At 44.4% G+C, this 27,047-nt stretch overlaps 1 protein-coding gene across 1 annotated transcript in view; it reads right to left on the bottom strand.

Annotated features, from left to right (window-relative positions):
* Window positions 1–15,032: 15,032 nt before the first annotated feature.
* LOC141134886 (uncharacterized) overlaps window positions 15,033–27,047 on the bottom strand; it is a 31,473-nt gene continuing 19,458 nt past the window's right edge. Inside the window, exons 5-7 of the mRNA XM_073624315.1 lie at window positions 24,239–24,406; window positions 22,346–22,372; window positions 15,033–16,614 (exon numbers count right to left, since the gene is read on the bottom strand). Coding sequence (XP_073480416.1) covers window positions 15,635–16,614; window positions 22,346–22,372; window positions 24,239–24,406 — 1,175 coding nt within the window. The 3' untranslated portion in view covers window positions 15,033–15,634. The remainder of the gene's footprint in view (window positions 16,615–22,345; window positions 22,373–24,238; window positions 24,407–27,047) is intronic.

Here is a 27,047-nt window from a genome sequence, read left to right as displayed (position 1 = left end):
GTGCTCTTCCAGCAGGGAGCGCTGGCAGCCTTCGCCACCAGCAGAATACTACAATCCCTGCAGGCAGCTATAGCCTCCGACAGTGATTGAATTAAAAAGAATCCTGGCTGGTTGTACTGAAGTTTATTGATGCATCAACTTCAGTACAACCAGCCTGCCCATAGATGGATAAAATTTTGGCCAATCGCTGCTAAACCAGCTGAGATTCAATCCATCTATAGCCAGTTTAAGACTTGCAGTCTAAAGCTTCAGCTCCATACCTGGATGAGATCTCAGGAGTAGGGATGAGCTTCGTGTTCGAGTCGAACCCATGTTCGACTCGAACATCGTCTGTTTGCCCATTCGCCGAATTGCGAAATTTGTGTGGCGCGTCACGGCCCATAATTCACTGCGGCATCGCAGTGCATTGCTGGCTGATGATTGGCCAAGCATGCACTATGACCCGCATGCTTAGCCAATCACAGCGCCGTCTGAACAGAGAGCCGTAATTGGCCAAAGCCAAGGAGGCTTTGGCCAATTATGGCTCAGGGGATTTAGCACACGCCCCACACTATATAAGGCCGCCTACACGGTGGCCCTGTGTAGTGTGTGTTCCGGCGTTCATAGATAGAGAGAGAGACAGACAGTGTCATTTGATTTGAGTTAGATAGATTAGGCAGAACAGTCAGTCAGTTAGCTGCACTTACAGTGTATTGTGTATATATATGCATCCCAGGTGTTGCATATATATATATATATATATATATATATATATATATATATATATACACTGTATTCAGTTTAGCTAGATCCGTTCCTGTTATCTTCTTACTGACAGGCAGGCTTGTCTTGTTACAGTATTTACAGCTACCTGAAGAAAATTGCTGGTGTTCTTTTGATCCTATTAGTACCACAGTCAGGCAGCTAGACTATTTACAGTTAGTGCAGTGCGTCCTGCTCACAGTGTTCAGCTAAAACTACAAGTTAGTGGGGTGCGTCCTGCTCACAGTGTTCAGCTAAACCTACAAGTTAGTGGGGTGCATCCTGCTCACAGTGTTCAGCTAAACCTACAAGTTAGTGTGGTGCGTTCACCTCACAGTGTTCAGCTAAACCTACAAGTTAGTGCGGTGCGTCCTGCTCACAGTGTTCAGCTAAAACTACAAGTTAGTACGGTGCGTCCACCTCACAGTGTTCAGCTAAACCTAGAAGTTAGTGCGGTGCGTTCTGCTCACAGTGTTCAGCTAAAACTACAAGTTAGTGCGGTGCGTCCTGCTCACAGTGTTCAGCAAGATCCGTTCCTGTTATCTTCTCACTGACAGGCAGGCTTGTCTTGTTACAGTATTTACAGCTACCTGAAGAAAATTGCTGGTGTTCTTTTGATCCTATTAGTACCACAGTCAGGCAGCTAGACTATTTACAGTTAGTGCAGTGCGTCCTGCTCACAGTGTTCAGCTAAAACTACAAGTTAGTGGGGTACGTCCACCTCACAGTGTTCAGCTAAACCTACAAGTTAGTGGGGTGCGTCCTGCTCACAGTGTTCAGCTAAACCTACAAGTTAGTGTGGTGCGTCCACCTCACAGTGTTCAGCTAAACCTACAAGTTAGTGGGCTGCGTCCTGCTCACAGTGTTCAGCTAAACCTACAAGTTAGTGCGGTGCGTCCTGCTCACAGTGTTCAGCTAAAACTACAAGTTAGTGCGGTGCGTCCACCTCACAGTGTTCAGCTAAACCTACAAGTTAGTGGGGTGCGTCCTGCTCACAGTGTTTAGCTAAACCTACAAGTTAGTGCGGTGCGTCCTCCTCACAGTGTTCAGCTAAAACTACAAGTTAGTGCAGTGCGTCCTGCTCACAGTGTTCAGCTAGATCTGTTCCTGTTATCTTCTTACTGACAGGCAGGCTTGTCTTGTTACAGTATTTACAGCTACCTGAAGAAAATTGCTGGTGTTCTTTTGATCCTATTAGTACCACAGTCAGGCAGCTAGACTATTTACAGTTAGTGCAGTGCGTCCTGCTCACAGTGTTCAGCTAAAACTACAAGTTAGTGGGGTGCGTCCTGCTCACAGTGTTCAGCTAAACCTACAAGTTAGTGGGGTGCATCCTGCTCACAGTGTTCAGCTAAACCTACAAGTTAGTGTGGTGCGTTCACCTCACAGTGTTCAGCTAAACCTACAAGTTAGTGCGGTGCGTCCTGCTCACAGTGTTCAGCTAAAACTACAAGTTAGTACGGTGCGTCCACCTCACAGTGTTCAGCTAAACCTAGAAGTTAGTGCGGTGCGTTCTGCTCACAGTGTTCAGCTAAAACTACAAGTTAGTGCGGTGCGTCCTGCTCACAGTGTTCAGCAAGATCCGTTCCTGTTATCTTCTCACTGACAGGCAGGCTTGTCTTGTTACAGTATTTACAGCTACCTGAAGAAAATTGCTGGTGTTCTTTTGATCCTATTAGTACCACAGTCAGGCAGCTAGACTATTTACAGTTAGTGCAGTGCGTCCTGCTCACAGTGTTCAGCTAAAACTACAAGTTAGTGGGGTACGTCCACCTCACAGTGTTCAGCTAAACCTACAAGTTAGTGGGGTGCGTCCTGCTCACAGTGTTCAGCTAAACCTACAAGTTAGTGTGGTGCGTCCACCTCACAGTGTTCAGCTAAACCTACAAGTTAGTGGGCTGCGTCCTGCTCACAGTGTTCAGCTAAACCTACAAGTTAGTGCGGTGCGTCCTGCTCACAGTGTTCAGCTAAAACTACAAGTTAGTGCGGTGCGTCCACCTCACAGTGTTCAGCTAAACCTACAAGTTAGTGGGGTGCGTCCTGCTCACAGTGTTTAGCTAAACCTACAAGTTAGTGCGGTGCGTCCTGCTCACAGTGTTCAGCTAAAACTACAAGTTAGTGCAGTGCGTCCTGCTCACAGTGTTCAGCTAGATCTGTTCCTGTTATCTTCTTACTGACAGGCAGGCTTGTCTTGTTACAGTATTTACAGCTACCTGAAGAAAATTGCTGGTGTTCTTTTGATCCTATTAGTACCACAGTCAGGCAGCTAGACTATTTACAGTTAGTGCAGTGCGTCCTGCTCACAGTGTTCAGCTAAAACTACAAGTTAGTGCGGTGCGTCCTGCTCACAGTGTTCAGCTAAAACTACAAGTTAGTGTGGTGCATCCACCTCACAGTGTGCAGCTAAAACTACAAGTTAGTGCGGTGCGTCTACCTCACAGTGTTCAGCTAAACCTACAAGTTAGTGCGGTGCGTCCTGCTCACAGTGTACAGCTAAAACTACAAGTTAGTGCTGTGCGTCCTGCTCACATTGTTCAGCTAAAACTACAAGTTAGTGTGGTGCGTCCTGCTCACAGTGTTCAGCTAAACCTACAAGTTATTTTTTTGCGAGCTCTGCACAGTGTTCAGCTAAAGCTACCTGTAGAAGGTTGGTGGTGTTCTCATACTACAGGCAGGCAGTTGATTTTGCTAGCTGCAGTATCAGTACATATATATATCCCAGCTTAGTGCAGCTACAGGCCATTAGTATGTCTGGAAGGCCAAGAAGGAGAGGCAGACAGTCACAAGCCAATAAGAGAGGGCAGGCAGGCTCTGTGTCTAGTGCTGGTCGTGGAGACGGTGCATCCTCATCAGCACGTGGCCATGGGACACGCTTGGCCTTTTTTTCGGCAGCTGGCCGTGTTGAGCCTCAACATGCGGAACACTTGGTCGAGTGGATGACCAAGCCGTCCTCATCCTCCTCATCCTCTCTCACCCATGCCCAGGGTACTTTGTCTGGCAAAGCAGCGGCCTCTTCCCTTGGCTCAATGTCATCAGTGACTCCTTCCCTAGCCCCACCATGTCCTCCTGAGGAGTCCCTCGAACTGTTTGACCACAGTGTTGGGTACATGCTCCAGGAGGATGCCCAGCGTTTGGAAGGCTCTGATGATGATACTGAGCTCGATGAAGGCAGTAACGTGAGCACGGACAAAGGGGGTGCCCAAGAAGGACAGCAATCTGGCACTCATGCTCCCCCTGCTGCAGCATACTGCCAGGTTTGCTCCAGTGATGAGGAGGGAGGGGATGATGAGGTCACTGACTCAACGTGGGTGCCTGATAGGAGAGAGGAGGAGGAGGAGGCGGCACATCACCAACGAGGCAGGATGCCCTCCAGGGGCCAGCCTAAGGGCAGCACCTTGACTGCATCACACCCCAAAGCTCCACATGTGCAGGGCGCTGCAGTCTCTCTCTATTCAAAAAGTTTTTTGGTGTGGGCCTTTTTTGAGACGAGTGCATCAGATCGCACCGCTGCTATTTGCAACATATGTCTCAAGCGTATCTCGCGTGGCCAAAACATATGTTGACCTGCCATGCAGTTCGTTGGCAAACGTTTCTAAAAGACCCACACCAAAGAACAAAGAGGACCTCTCCTTGCTCCTCATCAGCTGAGATCTCCAACCCCACTATACCTTCAGTCCTCTCTGAGACCTGCACTGAGAGGAATGAAGGTCTAGAATTAGGTGTGTCACAGCCAAGTACTTGTGGGCAATCTGCTTTTGGTACACCGACGTCAGATTGTACCAGGCAAATTTCCCTGCCCCAGCTGCTGCACCACCGAAAGAAGTTTGCTCCCAGCCATCCACATGCCCAATTGGCAAAATTGCTAGCACTTCAACTGCTGCCTTTTCAGTTGGTAGACTCTGCCCCCTTCCGTGAGTTTGTGGAATGTGCGGTTCCTCATGGCAGGTATCCAAATGCCACTTTTTCTCACGAAAGGCGATTCCGGCTCTCTACCGGCATGTGGAAGGCAATGTCCATGCATCGCTGGACAGGGCGGTCAGCGGTAAGGTGCATATTACCACTGACTCATGGTCCAGCAGGCATGGACAGGGACGTTACCTAAGTTTCACGGCGCATTGGGTGACTCTGCCGGCAGCTGGGAAGGATGCAGGACAAGGTGCAGTAGTGTTGGAGGTTGTTCCGCCACCACGCCTCCAAAATGCTAATGATTGTGACACACCTCTCTCCTCCACCCCCTCCTCTTCTTCTTCCTCCATGGCCTCTTCCTGTGCTTTGTCCTCGGAACCAACGGTGCTCTGTAGCCGTTCAAGGGGCTACGCAAGTACACAGGCCAAAAGATGCCATGCGGTACTTGAGCTGGTGTGCTTGGGGGACAGGAGCCACACTGGGGCAGAGGTTCTGTCAGCTCTGCAGGGGCAGGTACAGAGGTGGTTGACGCCACGCCAACTTAAGGCAGGAATGGTGGTTTGTGACAATGGCACCAACCTCCTCTCTGCCCTCCAACAGGGACAAATGACCCATGTGCCCTGTTCGGCTCACGTCCTTAACTTGGTGGTGCAGCGGTTCTTGGGCAGGTACCCAGGCTTACAGGATGTCCTGAGGCAGGCCAGGAAAGTCTGTGTGCATTTCCGCCGGTCATATAATGCCAGTGCTCGGCTGACGGACCTCCAAAAGGAGTTTAACCTGCCCAAGAACCGCCTAATCTGTGACATGCCCACCAGGTGGAACTCAACGTTGGCCATGCTGCAGCGGCTGCACACGCAGCAGAGGGTCATCAATGAGTACCTGTGCGACTATGGCACCAGGACAGGGTCAGGGGAGCTTGTTTTTTTTCCCCACGCCAGTGGGCCATGATCAGAGATGCATGCACTGTCCTGTCACCATTTGAGGAGGCCACGAGGATGGTGAGCAGTGACAGTGCATGCATCAGTGACACTGTCCCCCTTGTCCACCTGTTGGAGCACACGCTGCGTGTAATAATGGACAGGACACTTGAGGCAGAACAGAGGCAGGAAGAGGAGGAATTCCTTAGCTCTCAAGGCCCCCTTTATCCAGACAGTGTTCCTGCGTGCCCGCCGATCACACAGGAAAAGGAGGAGGAGGAAGAGGAGAAGGAGGAGGAGGAAGATTGTGTCAGTATGGAGGTGGAGCCTGGCACTCAGCATCAGCAGCAGTCTTTAAGGGATCAGTCCCAAGAAACACGTGGACTTGTACGTGGCTGGGAGGAGGTGGCTGCGGACCATGTCGTCCTTAGTGACCCAGAGGACTCCGGACCGAATGCCTCAGCAAACCTACACTGCATGGCCTCCCTGATCCTGCAAAGCCTGCGTAAGGATCCTTGTATTCGTGGTATCAAGGAGAAGGACCAATACTGGCTGGCAACCCTCCTTGATCCACGTTACAAGGGTAAGGTTGCGGACCTTATCTTGCCATCGCAGAGGGAGCAGAGTATGAAACATCTTCGGGAGGCCTTGCAGAAAGGTCTGTGCAACGCGTTCCCAGAGACTGGGAGGTTACAAACTCCTGTTTCTGGACAACGTGTTGCTGAGGCTTCGGTCAGTCAAAGAAGGAGCGGTGGAGAAGGTGGCCGTCTGACCGATTTTTTGGTCCGCAGCCCCAAGGTATGATCGGTTCCAGCAACCATCGCCAGCGTCTGTTTTACATGGTGCAGGAATACCTAGGGGCAAGATCTGACTTGGACACCTTTCCCACCGAAAATCCTCTGGGTTATTGGGCCTTGAGGATGGATCACTGGCCAGAGCTTGCACAGTATGCAATTGAGCTACTGACCTGTCCTGCATCCAGCGTTCTTTCGGAACGCACATTCAGTGCTGCTGGAGGCTTTGTAACCGATCACAGGGTGCGTCTGTCCACCGACTCGGTCGATCGACTGACCTTCATAAAAATGAATCAGTCTTGGATCACCACCAGCTACCAAGCACCTGATGCTGATGTAACCGAATAATTTTTTTTGAAATCTCAGATCCCTTCAAAGACTGCCTATGCTGATGCTGAGTGACTATCCCCGAGTAATTATCCTCTTCCTCCTCAATCATCACGCTGATAGCTTGTAAGAACATTTTTGGTTCTGGGCGCCACCACCAGTGCCTAAGGCCCAATTTTTCAGCCCCTGTTTAACAGGGGCGTGTAATTACAATTTTTGATGCAATACTTTGCAGCAGGGCTCGTTTCTGCGTTACAACTAGAGTATCTGTGAGGGGTTGCAGTGTTGTGGCACCAGCACCAGTGCCTAAGGCCCAATTTTTCAGCCCCTGTTTAACAGGGGCGTGTTATTACAATTTTTTATGCAATACTTGCAGCAGGGCTCATTTCTGCGTTCCAACTAGAGTATCTGTGAGGGGTTGCAGTGTTGTGGCACCAGCACCAGTGCCTAAGGCCTAATTTTTCAGCCCCTGTTCAACAGGGGCATGTAATTACAATTCTTGATCTAATATTTCACAGCAGGGCCCATTTCTGCACCCACCAAGAGCGAGTGAGGACTTACAGTGTTGTGGCACCACCACCACCAAAGGCCCAATTTTTCTGCCCTTGTTCAACAGGGGTATGTAATTACAATTCTTGATCTAATAATTCACAGCAGGGCCCATTTCTGCACCCACCAATAGCGAGTGAGGACTTACAGTGTTGTGGCACCAGCACCACCACCACCAAAGGCCCAATTTTTCTGCCCTTGTTCAACAGGGGCATGTAATTACAATTCTTGATCTAATATTTCACAGCAGGGCCCTGTGAGGGCTTACAGTGTTGTGGCCACAACAACACCTAAGGCCCAAATTTCTGCTGAGTATATAGGGCAGGCCCCTACTTTCAAACATCTAACTTACAAACGACTCCTACTTGCAAACGGAAGGAGACAACAGGAAGTGAGATGAAATCTACCCCTAGGAAGGGAAATTCTCTCCTGTAAGAGTTAATATGGGAAAAACATTTTTCCTTTCCACTGATGCTTTCCAATCCTTGTTCCACAAAAAAACCCAAATTTTCAAAAAACATTTGTCATTGGGACAAAAAGTGAGGTGAAATCTTCTGAAGAGGAGGACAGACAGCAAAACAAATGTCACAGGGGTGATAACCCTTCCCTATGTTTTCCAAAAAGCTTAAAAAAGATTTTTTGGCTGGAGCTAAACACGTTAAAAATGTACCTGTTAAGAATTACAGATTCTACTTAACAACAAACCTACAGTCCCTGTCTTGTTTGCACCGCCTGTATACTGCTGTTCAGAGTATATAGGGCCTGGTGGCCCCACACCTTTCCTTATTTTAATTTGGGTGCGGGGTTCCCCTTAATATCCATACAAGACCCAAAGGGCCTGGTAATGGACTGGGGGGTACCCATGCCGTTTGTCTCACTGATTTTCATCCATATTGCCAGGTCCCGACATTACATTAAACCCACAAGCAGTTTTAAATGAGATTTTTTCCTTTAAAAATGACATTTTGTGCAGGGACTGTTGTAAACACGGGAAACACACGCCACTTTACAGGCATACTATAGACACCCCTCAGGTACGATATTTAAAGGAATATTTCACTTTTTTTTAACTTTAAGCATCATTAAAATCACTGCTCCCGAAAAAACGGCCGTTTTTAGAAGTTTTTTTTTGCATTGATACATGTCCCCTGGGGTAGGACCCGGGTCCCCAAACCCTTTTTAGGACAATACCATGCAAATTAGCCTTTAAAATGAGCACTTTTGATTTCGAACGTTCGAGTCCCATAGACGTCAATGGGGTTCTAACGTTCGTGCGAATTTTCGGTCCGTTCGCAGGTTCTGGTGCGAACCGAACCGGGGGGTGTTCGGCTCATCCCTACTCAGGAGCTGTCTGCTTACTGAGGTCTGAAGGACTCTACATACTCATTATATTTTATACCAGCACAGCCCCTCATTACCTACACCCAATCATTACTACAGTATATACCAAATAAATGTCTTTTATTCTAATCACTACATATATCATTGGTTAACTGAGATTATAAATGCATATGTAATTACATTTTATTGCTATGTGCTTAATATATATTTAAAGTAGATGTAAACCCAATCACTAAACTCTCATAAAAATGTTAATGTTAAATTAACATTCAAAAGTAATTTTCATTATCTTTAAACCTGCAGCTTTCATTGAAATAATCCCGTCTGATCCTGCCATTAAGATCCTTGTTCAGGCACTTCTTGTTATAGGGTGACAACACTCTGTCCCTGTCTCCCAATTGTGCTCATGTGTTGTCACCCTGTTAAAGCTTCAGATGGAGACTACTAGTGGCCGTTTCAACACACATTACACATGTTTGGTCCACTGTTGTCACCATCAGGAAACCCACCCTGAGAAATATCATGCAACTATAACTGTTATTCCCTCCAAATTTGCACAGGACTGTCCTCATATTGGAACAGATTCCTCAGTTCTTCAGACCCTGAACATGTCCCACCAAAGAAATGAATAGGAGGCCTCTGAAGTTGTTAATCATAGAAGAGATTAAGTGGCTGCAGGACCAAGCTACCTGATTATGCAAGCAGGTCTTCTTCCACTGACCACTGATGTGGGTTTTTTTCTTCTAACTGACCACCAATACTTGGGAATTTTTCCTACCGCCAACTTTGGGGAGTATTTTTCCTCACCGGGTAATTTTTCCATCAACACCATGGACATTTTTCACCATAATCACGTCACCAGAAATGTAAGGGTCACTATATTACATAGCCCTGCACCCCATATGTTATGTTGTACCTTACATAGTCCTGACCCCTGCACCCCATATGTTATGTTGTATCTTACATACTGTAGTCCTGATCCCTGCACCCCATATGTTATGTTGTATCTTACATATTGTAGTCCTGATCCCTGCACCCCATATGTTATGTTGTATCTTACATACTGTAGTCCTGACCTCTGCACCCCATATGTTATGTTGTATCTTACATACTGTAGTCCTGACCCCTGCGCCCCATATTTTATGTTGTATCTTACATACTGTAGTCCTGACCCCTGCACCCCATATGTTATGTTGTACCTTACATAGTCCTGACCCCTGCACCCCATATGTTATGTTGTACCCTACATAGTCCTGACCTTTGCACCCTATATGTTATGCTATACTCTACATACTTCTGACCCCTGCACCCCATATGTTATGTTGTATCTTACATGCTGTAGTCCTGACCCCTGCACCCCATATGTTATGTTGTATCATACATACTGTAGTCCTGACCCCTGCACCCCATATGTTATGTTGTATCTTACATACTGTAGTCCTGACTCCTGCACCCCATATTTTATGTTGTATCTTACATACTGTAGTCCTGACCTCTGCACCCCATATGTTATGTTATACTCTACATACTTCTGACCCCTGCACCCATTATGTTATGTTGTATCTTACATACTGTAGTTCTGACCCCTGCACCCCATATGTTATGTTGTATCTTACATACTGTAGTCCTGACCCCTGCACCCCATATGTTATGTTGTATCTTACATGCTGTAGTCCTGAACCCTGTACCCCATATGTTATGTTGTATCTTACATGCTGTAGTCCTGACCCCTGCACCTCATATGTTATGTTGTACCTTACATAGTCCTGATCCCTGCACCCCATATGTTATGTTGTACCCTACATAGTCCTGACCTCTGCACCTCATATGTTGTACCCTTACATACTTCTAACCCCTGCACCCCATATGTTATGTTGTACCCTACACACTTCTGACCCCTGCACCCCATATGTTATGTTGTATCTTACATACTGTAGTCCTGACCCCTGCACCCCATATGTTATGTTGTATCTTACATACTGTAGTCCTGACCCCTGTACCCCATATGTTATGTTGTATCTTACATACTGTAGTCCTGACCCCTGCGCCCCATATTTTATGTTGTATCTTACATACTGTAGTCCTGACCCCTGCACCCCATATGTTATGTTGTACCTTACATAGTCCTGACCCCTGCACCCCATATGTTATGTTGTACCCTACATAGTCCTGACCTTTACACCCTATATGTTATGCTATACTCTACATACTTCTGACCCCTGCACCCCATATGTTATGTTGTATCTTACATGCTGTAGTCCTGACCCCTGCACCCCATATGTTATGTTGTATCATACATACTGTAGTCCTGACCCCTGCACCCCATATGTTATGTTGTATCTTACATACTGTAGTCCTGACTCCTGCACCCCATATTTTATGTTGTATCTTACATACTGTAGTCCTGACCTCTGCACCCCATATGTTATGTTATACTCTACATACTTCTGACCCCTGCACCCATTATGTTATGTTGTATCTTACATACTGTAGTTCTGACCCCTGCACCCCATATGTTATGTTGTATCTTACATACTGTAGTCCTGACCCCTGCACCCCATATGTTATGTTGTATCTTACATGCTGTAGTCCTGAACCCTGTACCCCATATGTTATGTTGTATCTTACATGCTGTAGTCCTGACCCCTGCACCTCATATGTTATGTTGTACCTTACATAGTCCTGACCCCTGCACCCCATATGTTATGTTGTACCCTACATAGTCCTGACCTCTGCACCTCATATGTTGTACCCTTACATACTTCTAACCCCTGCACCCCATATGTTATGTTGTACCATACACACTTCTGACCCCTGCACCCCATATGTTATGTTGTATCTTACATACTGTAGTCCTGACCCCTGCACCCCATATGTTATGTTGTATCTTACATACTGTAGTCCTGACCCCTGTACCCCATATTTTATGTTGTATCTTACATACTGTAGTCCTGACCCCTGCACCCCATATGTTATGTTGTACCTTACATAGTCCTGACCCCTGCACCCCATATGTTATGTTGTACCCTACATAGTCCTGACCTTTGCACCCTATATGTTATGCTATACTCTACATACTTCTGACCCCTGCACCCCATATGTTATGTTGTATCTTACATGCTGTAGTCCTGACCCCTGCACCCCATATGTTATGTTGTATCATACATACTGTAGTCCTGACCCCGCACCCCATATGTTATGTTGTATCTTACATACTGTAGTCCTGACTCCTGCACCCCATATTTTATGTTGTATCTTACATACTGTAGTCCTGACCTCTGCACCCCATATGTTATGTTATACTCTACATACTTCTGACCCCTGCACCCATTATGTTATGTTGTATCTTACATACTGTAGTTCTGACCCCTGCACCCCATATGTTATGTTGTATCTTACATACTGTAGTCCTGACCCCTGCACCCCATATGTTATGTTGTATCTTACATGCTGTAGTCCTGAACCCTGTACCCCATATGTTATGTTGTATCTTACATGCTGTAGTCCTGACCCCTGCACCTCATATGTTATGTTGTACCTTACATAGTCCTGACCCCTGCACCCCATATGTTATGTTGTACCCTACATTGTCCTGACCTCTGCACCTCATATGTTGTACCCTTACATACTTCTAACCCCTGCACCCCATATGTTATGTTGTACCCTACACACTTCTGACCCCTGCACCCCATATGTTGTGTTGTATGTTACATACTGTAGTCCTGACCCCTGCACCCCATATGTTATGTTGTATCTTACATACTGTAGTCCTGACCCCTGCACCTCATATGTTATGTTGTACCTTACATAGTCCTGACCCCTGCACCCCATATGTTATGTTGTACCCTACATAGTCCTGACCTCTGCACCCCATATGTTGTACCCTACATACTTCTAACCCCTGCACCCCATATGTTATGTTGTACCTTACACACTTCTGACCCCTGCACCCCATATGTTATGTTGTATCTTACATACTGTAGTCCTAACTCTTGCTCCTCATATGTTATGTTGTACTTTACATAGTCCTGATCCCTGCACCCCATATGTTATGTTGTACCTTACATAGTCCTGATCTCTGCACCCTATATGTTGTACACTACATACTTCTAACCCCTGCACCCCATATGTTATGTTGTACCCTACACACTTATGACCCCTGCACCCCATATGTTATGTTGTATCTTACATACTGTAGTCCTGACCCCTGCTCCTCATATGTTATGTTGTACTTTACATAGTCCTGATCCCTGCACCCCATATGTTATGTTGTACCTTACATAGTCCTGACCTCTGCACCCCATATGTTGTACCCTACATACTTCTAACCCCTGCACCCCATATGTTATGTTGTACCCTACACACTTCTGACTCCTGCACCCCATATGTTATGTTGTACCCTACATACTTCTGACTCCTGCACCCTACACAATGTGTTGTACATTACATACTACTCACCTCACTATTCTATAATGTATAGTACTATACATTACAAAGGGGTTTTCATTGTTTCAACAGTTGCTGGTGGTTAATAAGTCACTATGTATTTCTATTTAGGTTATCATTCCTTAGATGTGGTGGTTGCATTGGTTTTTCTTTTTTTCAGGCTATTTTTTTTTTACATCTGATGATTCTGCCAGTAACACACTTCCTGTCCTAGAGTCACAATGGTCACTCAGTGCACTGTGTCTATGGAGGAGCAGTGCGGTCACTCTAGGCTGTTCTCCTGATTTGGACTACAGACACCTCCCCCCCTTGTTTAACTGCTTGCCGACCGCCTAAAGTAGATGTGCGGTGGCATAGCAGCCTCTCTGTGCTAGATTTGATGGGATGCGGTAACTTTGGGATCTCCTCTGAACACTTTTTTCCTGTGATATACTGTTTTACATTTGAAAATCACAGGGTGATATGGAGTCTTATTTGATATTATCAATTCAATTCAGATAGAGGTTTTTACATTTCAACTCACTATCCAAAAGGAAAAATAAAGGTTTACCTAGAGAAATACTTGTTACTCATCCCAATGCTTATCTATCGCTGTAACTATGACAGGAAGTGAGGTGAAATCTCCCCAATGGGACAGAACAAGTCCAACCAACCAATGTTTGTACGTTATGTTTGGATTAGGAGATTGTAGGTGTGCAGCTGAGATATATCGATGATATACTGTTTTACTTTTATTTGGTTAGAATCATGGTTAGATATGGAGTCTTATATAACAATTTAATCCTGATAGGGGTTTTAATATTTCAACTCGCTATCCACAAACACAAATATAAAAAAAAAAAAGGTTTTCCTAGCGACCTACTACAGTGTAATTACTAATCCCAATGGTGGTCCTGCTGTCGATGGGACAGGAAGTGAGGTGAAATCTCCCCAATGGCACAGCAATGAAAACTGAGCAGAAGTGTTTATTGTTTTACAGTTGGGCTTTTCCCCATGACTATCCTAACACACAGCCCTGTGTAAGATTTCCAGGTGGACTAAAACGAGTTTGTTGGTCATATTACGTTCTTTTATATTTTCAGCCGTCCAATTCATCACAAATCTGATTCAAGTCTTTAGAATTGCTTTTATTATAAGCACAGTGATGAAAAAAAAAAAAACATTTGTGAATATGTAATTCAATTATATACAAGAGAGCTGAGCCATTTAAAGAGTACCTGTAATCATCTTTAACCACTTTAAGAATTTATCCCTTTCCTGACCAGAGCACTTTTTGAGAATGCGTTGCTTTAGCTGACGATTGCGCAGTCGTGCAACGTTGTACCCAAACAAAATTGACATCCTTTTTTTTCCCACAAATAGAGCTTTCTTTTGGTGGTATTTGTGGTATTTGATCACCTCTGTGTTTTTTATTTTTTGCGCTATAAACAAAAAAAGAACAACAATTTTGAAAAAAAAGCAATATTTTCTACTTTTTGCTATAATAAATATCCCCCAAAAATTATATAAAAAACAAATTTTTTTCCTCAGTTTAGGCCTATATGTATTCTACATATTTTTGGTAAAAAAAAATCGCAATAACCTTATATTGATTGGTTTGCGTGAAAGTTATAGCGCCTACAAAATAGGGGATAGTTTCATGTCATTTTTATTATAATTTTTTTTTTTATTAGTAATGGCGGCGATCTGCAAGGGGTTAAGTGTGTCCTAGGGAGTGATTCTAACTGTGGGGGGGGGTGGGCTACCTAGGACATGACAGCGATCACTGCTCCCGATAACAGGGGGCAGTAGATCTCTGTCTTGTCACTAGGCAGAACAGGGAAATGCCTTGTTTACAAAGGCATCTCCCCGTTCTTCTGCTCCGTGACACAATCGCGGGCCCCCGGCGGACACCGAGTCCACGGGACCCGTGGGAATGGGCATGGAGTACACAGCGCGCACGCGCCGACAATGCTGCGTCTAAAAAGGGACGTACAGGTAAGCCCATTTGCGCAGCCGTGCCATTGTGCCGACGTATATCTTTGTGCATTTGTCGGCCAGCGGTTAAGAATGCAAAAAGCCTCAGCTATCTTCTAGAGTTAGTGGAATCGCCAAAACATGGAGCCATGGACATCCATGGAGGGTGAGGGACTCTGGGGGAGGCACTTTTTATAGATAATAAAATGATATTTAATCTATTTAAATTTACAATAGTATGTTATCTCCCTGTTGTGTTTATGTATAATAATCTACGGGTCATAACTTCAGGCAGTGGTGGCCATGTATTAGTCCCTGATGGACCTTCCTATGAGTGATTTGTGTTTTCTGTGCTTCCATTTCTTTTTGGCCACTGTGGCTACCTTTCATAAGACAGAAGTGCAAGGAATACTGCCCTCATGTGAAAGGTTTTTTGTGGGACTTCCCTATTACTTCACTAAAATGAGAGTTAATTCAAGGGACCACAAAGGGACATAGGTGTGCAGGGTGGTCCATGTAGATAGTTACTGAACATAGGGTCTATAGCACACTAACATTAAGGTCAAGTGATCAGGAATTCCTTCCTACCCCCTGGGCCTGGGCATAAAGACCCAATTGAAGAGATGCCAGGGCTGGGTGGGAAGGAGTTAAAATAACTCATCCACTCTTGATGAACTGAGCAAATTGAGTCCTCAAGGGTGACTGCTCTTTGTGTACTGGAGGGCAATAATCTTGCTTCCAGCGCAACAAGCTGTAGACATATCTCTGACACTGGGAGGATGCAAAATAATAGATAAGAGGATCCAGGCAACAGTTTATACTACTGATACTGGAAAAGATGATGTAGGTGCAATATAGAGAGTAATCCTCATTCCTTATTAACTGCTTGTAGTAAATAAAATAGATGACATTGGTGGGGCCAAAACAAAGGAGAAATAGACTCAGCACAACCGCGGTTAGGCGGATAGCCCGTGATCTCTTATGTGTGCGATCAAATTTTGATCTGCTGAGACTGCGGATGATTCCGATGTAACAGAACGTTGTAATGAATAATGGTAAGGAATTAAAAACAGAGAAAATATAATAAGCCCCAAAGTGCTGACTATCATAACACATTGTGATATCTAGCACAGACAATGTCATGGTTTGCTTTTGTATGAGAAGAGGCACAGTGCTGGCCAATGAGATGACCCAGATGACACCACACACCAGCCAGGCTCGGGTCACTGTACGCCAGGGGAGAGACCGCACCGGGTAGACTACGGCCAGGAAACGGTCCACGCTGATGCTTGTCATGAGCAGGATGGAGCAGTACATGTTACAGTAAAATGCTGCCATGACAAAGCGACACATCCCTTCTCCAAATATCCAGTTAGATCCCAAGAACCGGTAGACAATATAAAAAGGCAGGATGCTAATGAGGAGGACATCTGCAGTGGCAAGGTTAAGCATGTAGACCACTGCCGGCTTTGTGACCTTCATCTTCACCAGGAACATGATGACCGCCATGATATTGAGAGGAAGAGCCAAAAGGAACACAACAGTATAGATCCATGGGACAAGAATGGTCACACTCCAATGTCTGCTTGAAATACTTAAGATGCGAATAATGTCTTCATACGTTTTATATTTGTTATCTGGAAAGCAAACCTCTAATATTAGCATTAATAAATTAAGCACATACATTGAACTTGAAAAAAAAAATGAGCTCATATAAAGTAAAAGTAATTAAAAAAAAAGAGTCACTCTGAACCGGGAGCCCCCCTTTCCCAGTTATACCTATTTTTACACCCTCTGCAGGCTACTAATGTGTTTTGGTGTTGCCTTTTTGGTATTAAGGAGCCTTCCCTTCATCTGTGAGAACAGGACCAAATCTCTAATCCAGGGGTCTCAAACTCAAATTACCTGAGGGCCACATGGCAAATTTTCATATCCCATGGGGGCCGTATGCAAACTTTCAAACTTCAAAAACAATAAACTATACACAGTTGTAGTTGCTGCTTGCTACCAGTCACTGCTTACTGCCAGATGCTTGGCAGTGTTTGCTCTGTGTTAGATGAGCCAAGTTTGCTCTAAGTGACGGGTGGGCTGAGAGTGACGGGTGGGCTGAGAGAGAGAGGTAGGAGGGAGGGCTGAAAGAGGGGGGTTAAGAGAGTGGGGGCTGAGAGAGGGAGGGCTAAGAGAGGGGGGCTGAGAGAGATGGGTGGGCTGATAGAGACAGGTGGGCTGAGAGAATAGGGAGGGCTGAGAGAGAAGAGAGGGGGCTTAGAGAAAGGGGGGCTGAGAGAATAGGGTGGGCTGAGAGAGGGGGGCTGAGAGAAAAGGGAGGGCTAGGAGAGAAGGGAGGGGGCTTAGCGAGAGGGGGGCTGAAAGAATATGGAGGGCTGAGAGAGGGGGGATGGCTGAGAAAGACGGGTGGGCGAGAAAGGAGGGGGGGCTTAGAGAGAGGGGGATGGCTGAGAGAGGGGGGCTGAGAGTATAGGGATGGCTAAGAGAGAAGGGAGGGGGGCTAATCGAGGGGGGAGGGCTGAGAGGAGGGGAGGACTGAGAGGGGGTGAGAGGGGAGGGGCTGAGATAGAGGGGGGCTGAGAAAGAAGGGAGGGGGCTTAGAGAGAGGGGGGCTGAGAGAGGGGAAAGGGTTGAGAGAGAAGGGAGGGGGCTTGGAGAGAGGGGGCTGAGGGAGAAGTGAGGTGGGCTTGGAGAGAGGGGGCTGAGAGAGGGGGAGCTGAGAGAGAAGGGAGGGGGGCTTAGAGAGAGGGGGGCTGAGAGAGGGGGAAGGTCTGAGAGAGAAGGGAGGGGGCTTGGAGAGAGGGGGGCTGAGGGAGAAGTGAGGTGGGCTTGGAGAGAGGGGGCTGAGAGAGGGGGAGCTGAGAGAGAAGGTAGGGGGGCTGAGAGAGAAGAGAGGGGGGCTTAGAGAGAGGGGGCTGAGAGAGAAGGGAGGGGGCTTAGAGAGAAGGGAGGAGGGCTTAGAGAGGGGGGCTGAGAGAGAAGGGAGGGGGGCTAAGAGAGGGGGGCATAGAGAGAGGGAAGGGGAGTTGGGGGGAGATGAGAGACCCCTAGCCCTGTTCCTGCAGTCCCACCTCTGTCCCAGTCTCTGTCTGTAGGTGTGTATGATGATGACAGACAGTACCTTCCATACCATGATGCCAGTCTCCTGCTTCGATCCGTCCAATTCCAGCGGCTCCCGCAGCAGCCTGCACCTCCTGTCCTCTGTGACAGCTCTGTGCCCCCAGTGAGCAGTGAGCCTGTCCTCCAGTTTTGGGCCTCACATCAGAGCGGGCAGAGGAACTTGAAGCATGGGGTACGCTGCACCCGCTTGCCTCCTAGAGAAGGCGGGGTCAGGGGGCGAGGTCAAGGAGGAGGCGGTGCCACGGTGGAGCTCTTCTCCCGAGTCCCGGGCTCTCGGACTTATCTGCCCTCGGCCGGCCCCTCGCTGTTCACTGCAATGTAGCGACGGATACCCGGCCGCCCACACCTCCTCAACTTCACACATTAGAGAGCGCCCTGCTCGGCGGGCCATTTATAACCAGTCTGCGGGCCGGTACTTTGAGACCACTGCTCTAATCAAAGCCAATGCCTCCACTAGGTCTTCAGGATAGCTAGTGTATTTATAGCCAGTTGAGAAAATGTTTCAGTTACAATGGACAATAATCCACAGAGTATTGTATCTGAAAGCCCAAATACTAAACAGTGGGAACAAGTATTATCCAGAGTGGACCATCAAACTTTATATATTTTCCAATAAGGAACAATTATACATTGTTCAACAGTTCTATCATCTATAATATATAATCAGTGCAATATGTGTTTAGTTTATTTAGTAATTGGCTTTAACCCATTTACTGCCATAGTAAGTTGGTGGTGGCAGGGGTTTTTACAAACACTCCTTGCATCTGAAGTCACTGGGAGTGTGTTTGAATTTGACAAGCTGCCTGTTGGCGGTCACATGAAAGTGATCTGACGACTGTTTGGGGGCTGAATTGTTTCCACACACCCCTATATATGCCGACCCCCCCCTGCTCCCAAATGCACCATGGTTCCCAGGCTCTTCGTGCTCATTGGACTAACCCCAGACCAGTAATGGCGGGGAGTCCGGTAGAGTGGAGGGAGATCAGTGAATGTCTATTCGCTGGTTTTTCCTTCCTGCAAATGACCTGGTAGCGACATGGGCATCACGTTATTTGGAGCAGCCTCATTTTTTTATATTTTACCAAAAAGTTGAGTAATATATTGGTTTATGTGCCCTAAGATTAACTTTAGTGTGTTATTTTCACTAAAATGTTATATTTCATAAACTGTTGCACTAATATCATGTGACATAAAAAAAATTGAGACTACCACCATTTTATTATTTATGGTGTCTGCTTTCAGAAATAAATAATGCTTTGGGGGTTTTACATACAGTATCTCACAAAAGTGAGTACACCCTTCACAGGTTTGTAAATATTAGGGGTGTACTTACTTTTGTTGCCAGCGGTTTAGACATTAATGGCTGTGTGTTGAGTTATTTTGAGGGGACAGCAAATTTACATTGTTATACAAGCTGTACTCACTACTTTACATTGTAGTAAAGTGTCATTTCTTCAGTGTTGTCACATGAAAAGATAGAAGAAAATATTTACAAAAATGTGAGGGGTGTACTCACTTTTGCGAGATACTATAATATTCAGGTCTAAAATTATGTTTTAAATATGTGTGCAAAAATGGCTTTGGCAGCCAAAGAGTTAAGGGCAATGTGTTTTTGTGTTCAAAGACCTTTATTGTAAAGAAAAAAAAAAAAAAAAAACGCAAGTTATCGACTATATGCACAGGAACTTCAATACCAAAGGGGACTGGTAGGTCAGTCCCCTGTTATCCAATGACAGGATCTGGAGGTAATATATCTATGGTTGAATGAATTTTCCACCAGGAATAGAGTTAAAAAGTAAAAGAGAGGCGAAGGAGGGTTAGTGTTGAAGGGGATACTTTGAGAACAGGACTGGGAAGGACCAATAGTGGGTCTAGGGAAGACCACAGAGCACACTCATGAAAGGTACAATATAATTGAAGAACAGGTGCCTGATCAAGAGTTTTTTATTTTGAAACATTTAGGTCCTCTTACCCCAATCCGGTTCATAATAACATTGCAGGTTCTCTTACCTCAATCTTGTCCATAATAACATTACAGGTCCTCTTACCCCAATCCTGTCCATAATAACATTACAGGTCCTCTTACCCCAATTCTGTCCATAATAACATTACAGGTCCTATTACGCCAATCCTATCCATAATAACATTACAGGTCCTCTTATCTCAATCCCTAAGCTGGCTACACACTATAAGATTTTCAAGCAAAAATTCTTGGCACACTTGACGGCTTCTCAAAAGTTGTTGGAAAGTAGTTTAAATTATTTTTTGCTTTTAACATTCTGTTTTGAAAACAAATGAAAACCATATACACTGTAACGGCTAGTTTACACTTGTTTCAAAACAAGGCTTCAGACACGCTTTGTTAAAGCTCTCTGAACGCCAGTCAAAGCCCCTGTCACTAAATAAAATGGTTAGCTTACAATCCTGTTTACACCTTGCTTTTGCTTGGTGCTTCGGTGGGGCTTCGATGAGGCTTTGGTGGAACTTTGGTGGGACTTTGATGGGGCTTTGGTGGAACTTTGGTGGGGCTTTGATGGGGCTTTGATGGAGCTTTGGTGAGGCTTCATGGGACTTCAATGAGGCTTTGGTGGAGCTTCGATGAGGCTTTGATGGGGTGTTGGTGGGGCTTTGGTGGGGCTTCAGGTGAGCTTTGCCATAGACTTCTATGGAGTCTTTGAAGACGCTTTGAAGCACCACTAAAGCTACATGGGGTATAATTTTTTAAGCAAAGCCAAAGCAAAGCAAAGCAAAGCAAAAGCAAGGTGTAAACAGGACTGTAAGCTAAATATTTTATTTAGTGACAGGGGCTTTGACAAGCATTCAGAGAGCTTTATCAAAGTGTGTCCGAAGCCTTGTTTTGAAGAAAGTGCAAACTATCTGTTAATGTGTGTTGAAGCCGAAGCAAGTGTAAATGAGCCCTTAGAAATTTGTTTGTTCAAGAAAAATTGTCCATCCTGTTTTTTTAATTTTTCTCATCACTGCATACAAAATGAATGTTGATTTGACCCCACTAACAATTAGAAAATAGAACAAACGTTGTTAAAGTTAAAAATGTTGAACAAATTTTTACTAGTGTATGGCCAGGTTAAGCATTTTAGCAGGGGTCTCCAAAGTTTCTAAAGAAAGGGCCAGTTTACTGTTCTTCAGGCTTTAGGGGCCAGACTGTGGCCAGTGGGAGTAGACAATGCCTGATCTTTGGTATTAGGTGGACAAAAAGTTGGTGTCAGTGGGAAGAATAGTGCCCCATTTTTGTTGCCAGTGGAAGGAATTATGACCCATCGTTAGTGTCAGTGGGAGGAATAGTGTCCCATTGTTGGTGTCAGTGGGAGGAATAGTGTCCCATTGTTGGTGTCAGTGGAAGGAATAGTGTCCCATTGTTGGTGTCAGTGGGAGGAATAGTGTTCCATTGTTGGTGTCTGTGGGAGGAATAATGCCTGAAGGGCTGGATAAAGGCAAGTAAATGGCCACATCCAGCCCCAGGGCCGCAGGTTGGAGACCACTGCATTATATTATAAGGTCTCATGCACACAGGATGTTTTTACAGTTGTTGTTAGGGGCATCTGAAGTTTGCTTTTTAACTGCCTCTAAACGCCCCTCTATTGCGGCCTATGTGTCCATGCACACATAAACTTTCAGAGACATTTGGCACAAGTGGGGGCAGTAGAAAAAAACGACAGCCTGTGCATCCAGGAGTAGAGGCTGTTGAGCTGTAAAAACGAAAAATGCCAAAAAAAAACGAATTACGAATTTTGTACGAAATACGTAATTTCGTTTACGAACTTCGGATAAATTTATCATAATGAACTTTCGTTATTGTTACGAAAAGTTAACGAAACTAAAAGTTAAAAACCCAGGTCAGCACAGCACATGGATGGTGGGAGCCCCTCATAATGATAAATTTATCATAACAAACTTTCGTTATTGTTACGAAAAGTTTACGAACGAAAATTCGTATTTCGTACAAATCCAAATTGAATTTCGGACACGAATTAGGAATTACGAATTAATTTTAATAAGAAATGGAACAAAACTAAACAAATTTATTGACAGCGCACATGTCTACTGCGTGCATGAGGCCTTAGTTAAAATGCAGACAACCATTGTTGGAACTAAAGTGGCCCCATCTCAGGGGGAGGAGTTTAATAACAAAGACAAAAAAACAAACAAACCATGCGGACAAATTTGTAGTCAAGACAGTAATGAGTTAAATAAACTGTCACTCTATGATAACTTCCTTACCGTAGATAATAAACGTAGATTCACTATCTGAAAAAGGTTTAAGAATAAAAGTTTTAGAGAACAATACAATGAACACAAAATTCAGATTTTTTTATTTATTTTTTATTTTTTTAGTTACCTTTCTTCAATCCATATTTAATTTCTGTTATTGGAAACTTCAAGAGTAATGAGTGGTGAATTGTTTGATCACTACAGAGGCGTTTTATCACAATCCAGTTCATAATACAAGTACAGCTTACAGATGAAAAAAATCAGTAAAAAATGACTGCGCTAAAGTCATGTAAACGATAGCAGCTAGCGCTACAATCTAATAGAAAATTGTGTAAAAATGTATGAATAAAAAGTGCAGTGCTAAATATAATACCAATTGTAAACAAATATGTTCAAAACGAAATGGGGATACTACCATATGCAAATAATAAAGTGCAAGCTGTAAATAAGTGCAATAAGTCCAAAGATGGAACCTTCTATGAGTAAAAAGACTGTAAATGTAGAGTGGCCACCATGTGGTGGGACGGTTCAGGTATGAAAAATTGAAAACAGTCCGTTCCAATGGTGGTTCTAAAAGACAATCCCTGTCCACATAAGGAGTAACCATGACACGTGCATCCACCACCCAGGAGGGAGAAAAACACTCTTACCAGAATGTATAGAACTCAAATGAGTCAAACGAGCATGAAGATAGAAATGTCAGGATGATGGCCAAAGGAGTGATCTCTAGGGGTTTGACACCAGAACTCTCTGCATCGACCAGCCCTCTTGATAGGTTAATGGACTTACAAAGAATGTATTTAAAAGGTAGAAAACTTACAACAATTCTGAAGTAATAGGCATCAATGACATGGAGTAGGCTCATTCGGACCCAACGTTTTTCACCCACAAAGATACCACAGTTGTTTATTCTCTCTCCTGGGTGGTTGATGCACGTGTCATGGTGACTCCTTAAGTGGACACGGATTGTCTTTTATTACCACTATTGGAAGGGAATTTGTTTTCAATTTATTATACTTGGACTGTCCCACCACACGGTGGCCACTCTACATTTTTTGTCCTTTTCCTCGTAGAAGGTTCCATGTTTGGACTTATTGCACTTATTTACTTGTTTGCACATTGCACTTTATTATTTGCATATGGAAGTATCCCCATTGAGTTTTGCATATATTTGTTTACAATTGGTATTATATTTAGCGCTGCACTTTTTATTCATTAATTTTTACGCAATTTTCTATTAGATTATTTGCATAAGGTATCGTCCTTATTTACTTTTGTATATATTTGTTTACAATTGGTATTATATTTAGTTCTGCACTTTTTATTCATCTGCACATCCACCGCTCCAGACAGCCATAACCTAATGACTAGAGATGGACCGAACGACCCCCAGTTCAGTTTGCACCAAAACTCTTGAGCATGGCAAAAATTCAGAGCCGAATAAAGAACCCCATTGAAGTCTATGGGGCCTGAACTGTTTAGGAGCATTGGCAAAAAAAATCCCCTGCCAAAACCTCCTAAACTCAAGTTTAGGAACTTTAGTGTACATGATGCCTAAGGGGGGTGAAGGGGAGAGTCTGTGAAACAGACATTTTTTTTTTACCTTAATGCATAAAATGCATTAAGGTAAAAAACCTTGAGGCTTTAGAACCAATTTAAGATAAGAGAGTAGAGGCTCACACCCTGCATCAGAAAATGCTGTACCCCAACATAGAAATATTAGTAAAAATTAAACAAAGTTGTAAATAAAAAAAAAGTAAAATGTAACAAAACAACTTGATGAGATGATTCTGCAGAGTTTGGTGATTTGTCTACAAAGGTGGGATCGGATCACCATGAGCTAAAGGTGCAGGTAAAATGCTCCATAACAAGTTTCCACGTGGTCATCCTAGTATCACTTACCTCTTGTGAAATTGTCCCTTTTCAGTGTAAAGGCCTCAACCTCGACATCCAGGAGCACAACACTCATATTGGGAGCAGTCCTCAATATCACTTCTTCACAGGTAAATGAATGTCCAAGTGGAGTAACCAAGGTTTCTAGAGACATAAAACCTCCTATGTTGGACTCATCTGTAAACCAATAAGAGACAGATAGTTTACACCCAAGCAAGACTGCCAAGTGTAGGAAGACAAATGATGTGTGTTCGGGGAATGATATACATAGGGGCTAGTAACAGTGAAAACAAGTAAAAAGACTAGGACTGGTACTCAAGAAACTATCGTTAGGCAAAAAAACAAACCTTTATGGGTTTCTGTGTCTAGAGTGATTACTGGGTGTAGCCAACTTTAACCCCCCCCCCCCCCACTTGGCCTATAGACAAAAGACAGCTGAGCAGGAGCACTGCTATCCTGGATGGACGTCATTTGACATCCTCCTAGATTGCGTGATCTGTCACCGTCTGTGTCTGGTGGATGATGACAGATCAGTGTATCAAAACACTGGCGTTACCATGTGAACGCTGTGACTAATCACAACAGATCACATGGAAATTGTACACAATGCATGGCTTCCATTCCTAGCCATTCAATGTGTACTATTGTGTTGATCTGTGATTGGTCACAGTGATCACATGGTACAGACAGGGCCAATAACAGCCCATATGTACCATGTGATTAGCTGTGGCCAATCACAGCTAAACACACTAATACACACTGGATTAATAGATGTCATTCATAAAAATAGTTGCTTACAAACAGTGATTATCACTATTATAAGCAATCACTGTGTGTAAAAAAAAAAAAAAAATCCTGATCACCTCCCCAGACTAGTACAGTGTATTGCTCTGGTCACAGTATCAAAAAATAAAATGTAACAAAAAATATATAAATTAAAAAAATAATAATATATACAGTGGGGACGGAAAGTATTCAGGCCCCCTTAAATTTTTCACTCTTTGTTATATTGCAGCCATTTGCTAAAATCATTTAAGTTCATTTTTTTCCTCATTAATGTACACACAGCACCCCATATTGACAGAAAAACACAGAATTGTTGACATTTTTGCAGATTTATTAAAAAAGAAAAAACGAAATATCACATGGTCCTAAGTATTCAGACCCTTTGCTCAGTATTTAGTAGAAGCACCCTTTTGATCTAATACAGCCATGAGTCTTTTTGGGAAAGGTGCAACAAGTTTTTCACACCTGGATTTGGGGATCCTCTGCCATTCCTCCTTGCAGATCCTCTCCAGTTCTGTCAGGTTGGATGGTAAACGTTGGTGGGCAGCCATTTTTAGGTCTCTCCAGAGATGTTCAATTGGGTTCAAGTCAGGGCTCTGGCTGGGCCATTCAAGAACAGTCACGGAGTTGTTGTGAAGTCACTCCTTCGTTATTTTAGCTGTGTGCTTAGGGTCATTGTCTTGTTGGACGGTAAACCTGAGGTCCTGAGCACTCTGGAGAAGCTTTTCGTTGAGGATATCCCTGTACTTGGCCGCATTCATCTTTCCCTCGATTGCAACCAGTCGTCCTGTCCCTGCAGCTGAAAAACACCCCCACAGCATGATGCTACCACCACTGTTGGGACTGTATTGGACAGGTGATGAGCAGTGCCTGGTTTTCTCCACACATACCGCTTAGAATTAAGGCCAAAAAGTTCTATCTTGGTCTCATCAGACCAGAGAATCTTATTTCTCACCATCTTGGAGTCCTTCAGGTGTTTTTATAGCAAACTCCATGCAGGCTTTCATGTGTCTTGCACTGAGGAGAGGCTTCCGTCGGGCCACTCTGCCATAAAGCCCCGACTGGTGGAGGGCTGCAGTGATGGTTAACTTTCTACAACTTTCTCCCATCTCCGACTGCATCTCTGGAGCTCAGCCACAGTGATCTTTGGGTTCTTCTTCTTCTCTCACCAAGGCTCTTCTTCCCCGATAACTCAGTTTGGCCGGACGGCCAGCTCTAGGAAGGGTTCTGGTCGCCCCAAACGTCTTCCATTTAAGATTTATGGAGGCCACTGTGCTCTTAGGAACCTTAAGTGCAGCAGAATTTTTTTTGTAACCTTGGCCAGATCTGTGCCTTGCCACAACTCTGTCTCTGAGCTCTTCAGGCAGTTCCTTTGACCTCATGATTCTCATTTGCTCTGACATGCACTGTGAGCTGTAAGGTCTTATATAGACAGGTGTGTGGCTTTCCTAATCAAGTCCAATCAGTATAATCAAACACAGCTGGACTCAAATGAAGGTGTAGAACCATCTCAAGGATGATCAGAAGAAATGGACAGCACCTGAGTTAAATATACGAGTGTCACAGCAAAGGGTCTGAATACTTAGGACCATATGATATTTCAGTTTTTCTTTTTTAATAAATCTGCAACAATGTCAACAATTCTGTGTTTTTACTCTGTCAATATATATATATATATATCCATTTACATTCTGTCACCGGTCAGTGCCCCTGTTCACCAACACACCAGTTGTATGATCACGCTGTACTGCACTGGTGGCAGTATGGAAAAATAATGCGAAAAAAAATGTATTCCCTAATTTTCCCAAAAATTGTGACAAAAAAATCTTCAAAAAAACATGCCATGCTTCTTACTAAATACCTTGAACTGTTTATTTTTTTTAAAAAAAGGGGTTAATTTGGGGAATATTTGTACTGTTCTGGCATTTTCAGGACTCAAGAAATTAGATGTCAATACATCAGACTCATTCAATTCTCAGATATACACCCTAGTTTGTAGACTCTATAACTTTCCTACAGACTAAATAATATA

The sequence above is a fragment of the Aquarana catesbeiana genome, linkage group LG03 (genome assembly GCF_042186555.1).
Source record: "Aquarana catesbeiana isolate 2022-GZ linkage group LG03, ASM4218655v1, whole genome shotgun sequence".
Lineage (NCBI taxonomy): Eukaryota > Metazoa > Chordata > Amphibia > Anura > Ranidae > Aquarana > Aquarana catesbeiana.
The sequence above is the reverse complement of the archived record's forward strand: the minus strand, read 5'-3'. Positions and strand labels throughout refer to the sequence as shown.